General features: G+C 42.6%; 1 protein-coding gene across 1 annotated transcript in view; it reads right to left on the bottom strand.

Moving 5' to 3' along the window:
• iglon5 (IgLON family member 5) overlaps positions 1 to 9,898 on the bottom strand; it is a 145,303-nt gene extending 135,405 nt beyond the window's left edge. Inside the window, exon 1 of the mRNA XM_088410705.1 lies at positions 9,447 to 9,898. Within this exon, the coding sequence (XP_088266831.1) occupies positions 9,447 to 9,507 (61 nt within the window). The 5' untranslated portion in view covers positions 9,508 to 9,898. The remainder of the gene's footprint in view (positions 1 to 9,446) is intronic.
• Positions 9,899 to 12,357: the final 2,459 nt, after the last annotated feature.

The following is a 12,357-nucleotide window of genomic DNA, read 5'->3' as shown; positions in this document are numbered from 1 at the left end:
CAGTGGCTAGCGGGAAGTAGAATAATGCACGGAATTCTTACAGACGCTATTATGACTTGCCGTAGAGTGTGGCCTTAGCCTCTCATAGCATGTTTGCGATGCGCTGCTCGTTAGTGCAGCAAAAAGCGTTGCTTCTTCGCTACCCTTTTGCTCTCTATTTAAGCCCGGGATGCAATTATTCCCATACCACATAGTAACCATCTCTCACATATGTGCAGGACCATTAACAACAAAAAAATGTTAGCTGAATGTTAAAGCTAGCTAACAGAATAGGCTGAAAAAAAAATCTCTATTATGTTAAAAAAAAAATAAAAATAAAACACTACAATGAACTGGCCCCTGGCGAAAAAATGTTTGCGAACCATCGGTCAAATCTAGACTAGTAGTTTGCAAACATTCTTCTTATTTTTCAATGATCTACCTAATTACCCTTCACTAATGGCAAGTCACGTCCATATAAAACACAAAATAGAGGCACACAATTTTCTGTCGCGATAACAATTTAGAAACATGCTGCTTCATATTCCAATGAATGTGTACATATTACGTAATTTTCTTGATTTATCGTGGCCAGCGTAGGTACTACTGTATACGTAATAGATAAACTTCGGTCATTGGTTTATCGCTTCCGTCATACATACTGTACGCAATACATAATCTCTGATTGGTTTATCGCTGACAGCGTACGTACTTGAACGCGATGTTCGCTGAGTGATTTATCGTGACCAGCGTATGTGCGGAACGTATTACGTCTTTTTGTCTGATTGGTTTAATGCTGACAGCATACGTATTACATAATGTTCTCTGATTGGTTTATCGCTAGCAGGGTGCGTATTTGAACGTATCGCGCAATCTTCGCTGATTAATTTATCGTGACCAGCATATGTGCGTATGACGTCATTGTCTCCGTTTATTGCTGACAGCAATAATCATAAATCATTCCTCGGAAAAAAATAACTAAATAAACAGTTACCTGAATGTTAAAGCTAGCTAACAGAATAGGCTAGGAAAATCTCTATTAGGTTTAAAAAAAAAAAAAAAAAAAAGCCACTACAATGAACTAGCCCCTGGCGAAAAAATGTTTGCGAACCATCGGTCAAATCTAGACCAGTAGTTCGCAAACATTCTTCTTATTTTTCTATGATCTACCAATTGCTAACTACCCTTCACAAATGGCAAGTCACCTCCGTATAGAAACACAAAATAATTCCTCGGAATGATTTATCGTGATAAGCATAGATACTACACGTAATACGCAAGGTTTGTTCATTGGTTTATCGCTTCCAGCATACCTACTGTAAGCAATCCAAAATATTCTCCGATTGGTTTCTCGTTGGCAGCTTATGTACGTCACATATTAGGTAATGTTCTCCGATTGGTTTATCGCTGCTAGCTTAAGCTTTGTGCGTGTTTCTTCACTTATCTCCCAGTGACGGCTGGAAATTGTTCTTACCAAAGAACTTACCAAAGTCAGACAAGAACATTTTTACAGATTTGGGACTCAGTATGGTCTTACGGGACCAGAATCTGGATACTCACCAGAGTGTTTTTACTGGTACCAGAAAGAGCGTTAGATCATTACCAGAATGTGCTCTATTCAGGCACTATTATGAAGTGTCACAGTGCGGGGGCCTCTCGTAGCATGTTTGCTATGCGCTGCTCGTTAGCGCTTCTTCTCCACCCTTTCACTCGATCTGTTAAAGGCTAGGCCGTAATTATCCCCGTATCTCCGGCGCACTCCCGACAATGAGAGCGCGGAGCACAATTACTCTTCTCCTTCCTTCCATCTCTCTTTGTGCGAATCTCTCTTGGCTTCAGGAGAAGCTGTTGAAATATGTATTGATCTGTTTTCCCGCTCTTTTTATTTATTTTGCCGACACCTCGCCGGAGTCAAGGCGGGTTGAAATTCCTGCGCAACACGGGGCCATTACGTTAGCATGTGTTGCGTTTGCTACTTTCACCCGCGTAAACAAAGGCAAACAAAGAACGGCATAGGAGACGAGCTAGCTGTCTATTTGCCGGCGGCGCTTTGTTGACGATAAACACCGAGACGCTGCTCTTTCTTCCAGGAACGCCGGACCGCGCCACGGGCTGTCCCGCTACGAGTCGCCATGGCAACAATGCCCTCGGCAAAGATAGCCGCGTGAGTAACGACAAAAGTTGGGTGAGCGCAACGCTAGCTTGACCTTATCTCAAGGCTCATCCATTGCGGTGCGTGCGGTCTGTTTCCGATGTTAATTTCGGACTTTGCGAACTCAGGTAAACACGTGGTAGTTCTGTATTCTTTGGCAACAAAGATAAGGTAAGCGACTATTTGTTAGGCATTAGACTTAATTAAAAATTGGAGGGTTACGCGCTATTTTATAAAACAGCGTTCAAGAATTAATTTCTTTCTCAAGGGATTTACGGTGAAAATTGCAGCTGTGCCGTCTGTCTAGACGTGTTTGTTTTTGGATCGCTTCAGCAGTCGAACAGCAGGCGAAAGGTAACAAAAGCTGCAAAACAACCAACTGATTCCCCTAAGGTTGCAACATTATTTTCATTAAAAGAAGCAAGCAGACCGAACCACCGTCTGAATCGATCTGTCTTCACAACCGTGGGCATTAAGATGAGATAAGAATTCTTCAAGCGCTCCAGTTTGTATTGCTTACTTACAGTACCTGTTTTATCTTATTTTGAAATACCTGCTTTTACTCTGGAAGGGCACTAGAAGAATGACCCAACATTTAAGTCCATCCTTGCTCAATTCTTCACGCGCTTTAGTTTTGAATGTTCAGGAATTAGCTGAAAATGTGTGCTTTTAATCTGGAAGGCCGCGCTATATTTCCATTTCCTGTTCAGCTGTCTGGCTTCGTGCCTCGTTGCACCAAACCCGTCCTATAGATGTCGCCCTACCACCCGATCGCGCAAACGTCATTGACCGCGATTCAAACGCGTCGCTCGTAACGCCCGTAGACGATCCCAACCGAGCAATATTTATTTTCCCGAACCCCGGAGAGCCGCAACGTAGGATAAATTTGCCGCGCGCAACTGCGGAGCCGCAGGTCGCTAGCCAGTCGGCTACATCTCTTCGAGGCCGAATAAAACAAAGTGAGTCATCGGGCCAGAAATCCCGAGTCCAAACACACTCCCTCGGAGACAAAAGAAGAAAAAACCCCGCACAAAAGCAATGGCACGGCCCGCATTACCACCTAAGCCTTTCCCATTGATTTTGCCGGCGACTTCCTTGTCTGGCGGTAATGAGGACAGGGAGGGAAGCGGGACCCTCGTCTCCGGCGGCTCCCTGAGGACCAACCGCCCGCGCTAATCTCAATTGCCTTCCTCTCCCTCGCGCCGCGTCCGCCTTTGACAACAAAAAGGCGTCGGCGGAAGCTCACACCAGTGGCTCTCAGCCGCCCGGCCTTTATTTTATTGTCTCCGTATAATTGCTATCGGATGAGCGCTATTAATAGCCGGCCTGACATGTTTATATATAACAGGCTCGGCTTCAATTGGCTTTACATTGATTTAACATTCAGACTTTTACTAGAGCCGGATTCGTCTTATTCTCATCCGGGTGGGTTTTGCTGCCAGGGGCTGGGACGTGAGCAGCTACTCGCAATTAACCGCGATAACTGCCCCTCGCGTTCCGCTACGCCGCACTTTGTATATTATAACGGTAATTATAACTACAAACAAGCGGGGGCTTTAATGGGTGTTTATGGCGAGACATTCATGACTGGCCGTCCTTGTTACGGTGAGCCATCCGAGCCTGTCGGTCGACGCTCAGATGGGGTAGACGCTAACGCCGCGCGAGTTTAGCTAGCCCGCTTAGTTCGTCACTCGGAAAAAACGAAAATTACCAGAATATCCCACCTACGCAAAAAAGAAGATTACATTTTATCTGAATGCGCGATACATACCGTAGCCGTTAGCCGGTTTACATAAGGCGCTACAAAATTACAGGGGTGTACATTAGACAGCCAAAAATGTGTTTACATTTTAATAGATCACCACTATGACCAAAACACAGAAGAACGGAAACAAAATAAGCACGACGGATAGCGGAATGGATTAAATGGTTAGCTGAATGAGCGAGCTGTTTATCGTAATATGCTAGCCAGTTGTCAGATTGTGCTGTATTACGATTGATATATACATAATCATATATAATAACGTCCGATATCATGTTCTCCCGTTTGAGGACGACTGGTCTACTACGATCTCTCGCAAGGATTTGCTAGCCAAGCAGAGTGATCGTCACAAACATTAAATATTTGCTTGTTTACTTGTAAATTAAAGTAAAAATTTTCTCTCGAGGATTTGCTAGCCAATCGGAGTGATCGTCACAAACATTAAATAATTGCTTGCTTACTTGTAAATTAAATACATTCCTCGGAAGGATTTGCTAGCCAATCAGAGTGATCGTCACAAACATTAAATATTTGCTTGTTTACTTGTAAATTAAAGTAAAAATTTTCTCGCGAGGATTTGCTAGCCAATCGCCAGCCAGCGTGATCGTCACAAAATTTAAATATTTGCTTGTTTACAAGTAAATTATAGTAAAAAAATTCTTGCGAGGATTTGCTAGCCAATCAGAGTGATCGTCACAAACATTAAATATTTGCTTGTTTACTTGTAAATTAAAGTAAAAATTTTCTCGCGAGGATTTGCTAGCCAATCAGCGTGATCGTCACAAACATTAAATATTTGCTTGTTTACTTGTAAATTCAAGGAAAATTTTCTCTCGAGGATTTGCTAGCCAATCAGAGTGATCGTCACAAACATTAAATATTTGCTTGCTAACTTGTAAATTCAAGGAAAATTTTTTTAAGTACGTAGTCCTTGCATCTTTCCGTTTGTTTTTTTTTGTTTGTTTTTTGTTTTTTATTGTATATGTGGCCCTCATATTCAAAAATTTTGGACCCCCCTGAGCTTAAGTAGTACCAAAACGTGTCAATATCTCAGTTATACTTCTCCGGTGAGATTACAAAAAAATAAAATAAAAATAAGACACCAAACCCACAAACTGTATTTCAAATCCAAAGATTACGCAAGTCCGACATTCTCAACGCATGTTCCGTCCTCTTGGCTCAATAAGCGAAGATGTGAGTGCCTCGCATCGGAATTCGTTTTTCTAATCAAATAAGCGCGTCGATTCCGCGAAATATTAAGGCCTGATGAGTCACAGGCGTCCGACTGCTTTTCAGCGACATCTGGACTCATTTTAAACTGATTAGCGCTTAAAATGGAGAAATCTCGGCAGCGGCGGCGGCGGCGGCGGCGGCGGGTTCCGAAGCCGCGCTAGGACGCCTAGTAAAACTGTCAAGGTGATAAATGAGCTTTCTTATCATTTTTTTTTCCATCGCGGCTCCCCGCGGCTGCTAGTTTTAGGTCAAAACGCAGCGGGATGATATTTTTCTCTTCTTTGCAAAAAGGTGTCGCCTCGGTGGCGCGCGCGCAAAGAGAATAAGCAGATGTCGGGGGCATTGCAGCATGGCAAGCCAAAGGAATGAAAAGCGGGACCCGGGGGTGGGGGGGGGGGGGGGTCGGGGGGGGTGGCATCGGGACGTTGAGCGCACTCGAGGCTGGCTAAACCTCCGACCCTTCTCCCCCGCGGCTCTTGACTCGGAATGGCGGCGCACTAAAAAAAAAAAAAACGGAAGCTGCCAACCGGTGGAAAGTGTTTGCGCGAGCCCAGCGCGGAGGACAAAGTGAGGATTTCACTGGGAGGAAGGAAGAAAATAACCGCTTTCAGATTAGCAACAGCAGGCATCTGTTGACGCTGGCACGGCCCTCCTCTTCTTCCGCTCGCCAACACATTTGATCCAGCGGGTGGGAATTTGCAAGGCAGAGTGTGTGTGTGTGGATTCAACCCACATATGCCGCTTAAATCACAAGGACACCGGGCAGGTGACAAATTGACCCCGCCCGCTCCCACCCGAGTTCCTGTCACGAGCGCTCTTCTCTAGCGCTCGTCAAGCGTGACGGGAAAGTCCGAGAGTTTGGGGACTAGACCGGAGGGTGGACAAAGGGGGTACGGAAATGAATTTCGGAAAGAGCCTGAGATTGGATTAGGTGATGGCGGTACGAGCGAATGTTATTCGATGCTTTGGAACACCCCGCTTTCAAATTGAGAGCAAATTAACTGGAACATTAGTTTGGTTTTTTTTTTGGGTTGTTTTTTTTTTTTTTTTGCAAAGCGGGAACCCTTTCACGCCGATTATCACCTATAAAAATAAAAATGGTATAAGTACGGGATTTTCCAGACAATAGGCCGCACAAGCATATAAGGTGCGGCAGCAAAAATTGAGCATGAAAAAAACATTTTAGAAAGACGGTATATGGGAGTTTTTTCACAAATGTTCTTGTTTTTTTTCCATAAAATTTTCTATATTTAATTGATTGTTTTAAATGGATAATGTGCAAGATTTACACTGTTTTTCAATTAAAAGGAATAAATTAAATTAATAAAAATTTCAAAAAGATGCAAATAAATGTGTTCTTCACGACCAACAGTATGTTTTAAATATAATCATAGGTCTAGTTGTCCTTTAATTACATCCTCTGGAGGCGGCCATGTTGGTTATAGCTACGAACAATATTAAATGCAGCACCTCCTCTATATTGTTAAACGATTGTTGTTTCGATCGATGATAGTTTTGTTCATGTAACGGAAAGGTTTTGCCGACGTCGCATTTCTATTTCCGGCTTTGAGCTCTTATTTTTTATTTGTGCGCTTTGATAAACATGCTTGAGGCATTTCAATGAAGGTCAGTGTTTGCCTTATTCTATTTTTTATGACAATTTTTACATTTTTACTGCAAAATGAATAATGGCTGTAAATATCGGTTATCTGCCTCCCTTTACAACTAATAATCGGTAATGGTTCTAAAAAACCCCTAATATATATATATATATATATATATATATATATATATTTTATTTTATTTTTTTTTTTTACAGCGTTTATACGGGTTACAGCTTAGTCCAAAACAGAAAAAAGAATAACCAAGTGCATCTTGAACTACAAAAAAAAACTCATGAAAATTCTTATTTAATTGCATGACATTTAATACCAATATATTAACAATTGACTACTGCTGTAAATTGGGACCAGGCCGGCACATAGCAAAAATTTACACATATAGTAATTGCCATTACTTGCATTACTTTTAAAATTATATCCCATGATTTTACCATGATTTTTATATTTTCCCCCATGAGTTTGACACCCCTATACTAGACCGTAACATCTGTTAAAAAGAATTTCATGTGTTCCTGACAGTCCAGCTCAATTAGAAGAATCTTCCACAATTAGCAGAATATCACATGAAGTTAATCCTACTTGGATTGTTCCCAGTCCAAGAGATCTCAAAAATCCAACAATGCGCTTGGTGGCGAATGCACCATTGTCTCACAAGGATAGTTGCCCTACTGCATTATTTATCAGCCAAAAGAAACGGCTGGTTATTGGTCCCTTTGCAGGAGCTTTCACAGATGAAACCAAACGCGGATGTTTGTGTTTGTCCACTGAGTCGGTCACGTTTTCACGCATCCTGCAGCGCCATCCGTCTGCCGGCCGTCGAGCATGACCGCCCCCCCCCCTCCCGCTCTCTCCTGCCCCCTTGAGGCGGGAGTTCTACTGCAGGTTGTTAACCCGCCGTCTTATTGCACTGACACATCAATTACTGTTATTAAGGGTCGTGTAATTTATTTATATACTGATTTCCCACAGGGCGGAGGCGGGACTAATTGCGGCAGGTGTGTTTGTGTGCTTTTTTTTTTTTGCACGCGTGCGTAGATGAAATAGGAGTGTGCGGTGGTGGTTTGGGGGGGGGGGGGGTTGTGGGGGCGTTGGCATAATTACTGAGCATGCTGAGTATGTCTTGCAAAACTAATAAACACAGGGACATCCCACAGCATGCCAAGAGCACTCAGGGATGATGCGAGGACGGATGGGGGGGAGCAGGGGGGGGGGGGGCTATAATGGATTCTAAACTTTATTGATCACTAAGCATGTTGGGATGAATGCTCAAGCACTTTGCATTGATGTTAGCGGCGTGTTTTTTTTTCTTTAACCCTTGCGCACACACTTTGCAAACGTAGGCAACTGCTCTCTACCGCCCCCTCTTTTCTTGAGGTGAAACACAAGCCGAGAAAGAATTTGATGTTTGCTGACATAGCTTTGACCGTTGCGAAAATCACAGGAAGATTAATGGAATGAATCCAATTAAAATGCGTCTGAAAAATTGTGATTATAATGGTTTTATATGGTACAAAATTTGGACAGTTATGATTTTTGTACACAAAATCTCGCTTATCACATAGATAAGCCAGAAATCGTTGCGTTTTGAAAGTTTACATGTTTTAATCATCGGCTGGAAATTTCAGCTCCCTAGTGTATTTTTTTTCAAGTTTGTGTTTATGATATTATAAAAATATCTAAGGAATTTCCATCATTTATAACACAATAGAACCAAACATAACATAATACATATAACATAATAAAACAAAGCATGATAGACTTATGCCAGAATGTACTTGACAGTCAGGAGAATGATGATTATTAGAGTAGTGGTTCAACCTTTGTTCAATATGCCTGTTTTTTTTTTCAGCCAAGTACCCCTTGACTAACATGAATCATTTTTAGATAAGAAAAATAAAAATATAAAATGTCACTATAGCCCAATGTTGCTTCATGTTCCAATTAATTTGCTCTTAATCTGAAAAGGCCCATTTATGAACTGCTGTGCTCGACAGTCATCAGAACGTGTTGTACAGTTACTAGCATTTGTTAATGTTACAATCACATCCTGCGTCGTCATCGGAATCAATAGATTTTCATAACGTCACATTTCTCTCGATTTGTTTGCCAGTGTGACAATCCAGAAACACACATCACTGCCACCAACTGGAAATGAGTAAAACTGCAATCCACAATGTGACCTCCCATTTACATCCGCTACCATTCTCTTTACTCTTTTTTCCCGAATGTTAAAAAAAAAAAAAAAACTTAATGAGCTTCTTTGTGTATTTCTTTGTATCGGAAAAAACATCCTCTGCAGGTGGTATCACCTTGGACCCCCCCCTTCCCCTTCCCCTTCTCCTTTCCATCTACTTCAACTTTGACCCCCGCAGTCCACTTTGTCACCATGCGTCACCCTTTGTCCCAGTCGACCTTGTTGATTCTGAGAGGTGACAACACCAACTCCGCCGCATTAGACGCTGCACCTTCTACAACTACACACCGCACACGCACGCAGATGGGCGGTCATTCGTGTCACGTACACCCCCCCCTCCACCCCCTTTTCTCGTCTCTGTTATTTTGGTTCCGAGTAAACATCTTAACATGCGCCACTCGTTGCACGCAGTCGCTGATGAATTACGCGCACACGCAAAGGCGCGCGGCATCCTTCCATAAATGCACCAAGCCAGGCGGACGCGTGCACATCGCATCAACTTACCTTTGCACAACAGCACCAGAACCAAACCGGCCAAGACGTTCCACAAGATTGGGCAGCCCATGACGGGAGTTGGGATGGATTCCACCGATGCGCTCGCTTCTCTTGATCTCGATTCGAGGAATATTCCTGCGGTTTGGAAAATGTCAAGCGAACAAGAAGCGTCTTCTACGCGCCGAACATCAGTCGGGTCCACTTGTCGTCTTTGCAGCCGCGCAGGGACTCCGCGCGCGGGAAATCGCGCTTGCAAAATGACAGCAAAGGCAAAAAAGAGATATTCCGCAATAGGAGTTTGGCGCGCTGTGGGTTTGTAAACGCGAGGGGGGGAAAAAAAAAACTTGGACGCCTGTGAGAGCCGGTGAGGTCCTTGGGTACTCCCGCGGAAGTGTGTGTTGGTATGCAGCGCGCCTCGTCCCCTCTCAGCCCCGCAGCAGAGCACGCCAGGCGCGCAACAAGGAGCTCCGGCGTCTTGAGTGACAGCTCGGCGGGCAGGGGCTCGTCCAATGGGCGTGCGAGGGGGAGGCGGGGCTAGAGGATGGAAGAGGAGGTTTTCGCCTGGCCAATCGGGGGCGTGCGCGAGTCGTGCGCGTCGTTGGGATGGTGGGGGTAATGCTGCGTGATTTATGGGCAAGCGTGTGGCGCTGCAGTACTAACGGATCGCGGGGAGGGGGGCAAGACTGAGGAGGGGGTCAGGTGGGCTCAGGTGGGCTTAGTTTTTGATGAGGCACAATGCAAACAAAAGATGGATGACTATGATGAGCATACTGATGTTATGACAAGAGAAAAAAAAAAAAATCTCCTTCCTGCACCAGACACCATACAACCCCTCGTCACCTCAAAAAAATTAATAAATTAAAAAAAAAAATTAAAATAAAAAAAAAAATATATATATATATATATATATATATATATATATATATATATACACAAATATACATTTGATGACTCCTCAATAAAGCAATCAATTTAACCAGTTTAATATTTGTTAAATATTTTTTTTATATAATTTGTCAAAATGCATTTTGTGTCTACAATTGCTTGCTAACAAGGCAATGAAGCCAGCAAAGCAAACGCTGTTTTCGACTAAGCAATTGGGGAACCTTTCGGGGGAAAATGTGTAATAAGGATGATGAATAATAATAATAATAATAATAATAATAAGTAATAAGGAATATTTTCTAAAGTATCACTGAAAAGTGACAAATATAAGTGTTGTCAAATTGAATAAATAGGACCCGTTTGGCTGAATTTTCTTTTTCCGTAAACATTCGCAATTCCTTGCAAAATCTGCTTTGTTAAAGGGATCCCCGACTTCAAAAAGTTCCATCGAGTTGTCTAGCTGCTAGACAATTAGCATATTGTGAAATTAGCATTATGTGCTAGCATCAAGTTATCAAACGGCAAAGTAGTAGAAGTAGATTCTGCTTAATGCTTAACTTGAAAGTATCTAAGTGTCACTTTCGTACTTGGCATGGACTGATTTTTTTTTTTTTTTTTATGTTGAGGGAGGAAATTACTCAGCTCCCTCTCGGGACCTCCGCAGTGTTCCAGTTGACTCAATCGCGTCCCCAGTAGGGACATCTGGAAGCTTCGCGCACACGTCATCCTGAACAGGACGGGCTTTATGTCGGCCGCCGCGCCATTGTTTAAGCAGAAAAAAAGCGCCTTTGTAAAATATTCGCCTTCTTGTTTGACATGTTAGTTGTGAAAATGAGGACCCCCCCCCCCCTTACCTAGCCCCCCCCTTTCCCACCCAGCACACACGCCTGTAGTGCTCCTGCAGGCTGGCTGCCATAGCAAGTGCCGCACAGCTCCCAGTAATTGTCTTGTTTTCTGAGGCAAAAAATGTAAATTTATGTCAGCACTTTGTCAAGTCGTTCCGCTTTCATCCGCGAACTCCGTTCCCGAAATAGCGAAGAAAGAAAACTTTAACGACAGCGTTTCTGAGCAATGTTTCGAAGGCGACAAAATAAAAAAAATTGCATCATTTCACCAACCAAAAAGTGAAATCAGAGAAGGTGATCATTTGTGCAGTGGTTTCTTAGTATTTTCCAGGACAACTGCTACTTTCAAATCGAGAGCAAATTGATTGGAACGTGAATTCGAAATTTGTGTTCCGGTGAATTCATTTCAAAATGTTGTATGCCTTGCAGGGCTGCACAATTAATCAAATTTTAATCACGATCAAGATCGCCACCATTAATTAATCTGATCCTTGGTGATATTAACATTTAAAAAGTCGGCTATAGTACAGTGTTGTACAAGTCAAATCAAGCACTTTATCATTCTACCAACATCGCGTTTATTATTTTGGACATAATCATGCAGCCCAATGCTTTTATTTGTTTTTTAAGTTTTATATGGATGTGCTGTAATGAATCTCAAATTTTTCCATTTAAAAACAATATCAATGAAAACAATATTTCACATGGGGTACATTATTGAAATGTTGGTGTCAGAAGTGGGCTTGTAGGCATGAGGCAAAAAATGGGCATTGGCCAATAGAATGGTAACATTTTGGAGGCAGGTAAAAAACATTTTAAACAGGAAGAAAAAAAATGAATTTTCCTCCTTTCTACGTAAGTTTTTAACGTTATGACCAGCGTCTTATTGTCTAGAGCTGCTAATCTGTAGCAAAAATCATTTATGGCTCATTTACTATGATATTTTCGGGCGCCGTAGTCGGTAATTCACCGTGTTATCATAATACGAACATTTATTACCTACGAATCTATGTGATACTTTGCGTTTATAAACATTGCGGTTGTAAAAACGATTAAGGTGAAGGTTTTGCGATGAGATGCTTTCAATGGGAGCAAATGTGTTAATATCTTATTAATATGCCAAAACAGTAAGACTTATCGGAGCGCCGGTTTCATAACGCCGACCTTTGAACATTTCTTCCCGGGCTCCA

Source organism: Hippichthys cyanospilos, chromosome 3, assembly GCF_059441005.1.
Source record: "Hippichthys cyanospilos isolate Australia breed blue-spotted pipefish chromosome 3, RoL_Hcya_1.0, whole genome shotgun sequence".
In the NCBI taxonomy this organism is placed as follows: domain Eukaryota; kingdom Metazoa; phylum Chordata; class Actinopteri; order Syngnathiformes; family Syngnathidae; genus Hippichthys; species Hippichthys cyanospilos.
The sequence above is the reverse complement of the archived record's forward strand: the minus strand, read 5'-3'. Positions and strand labels throughout refer to the sequence as shown.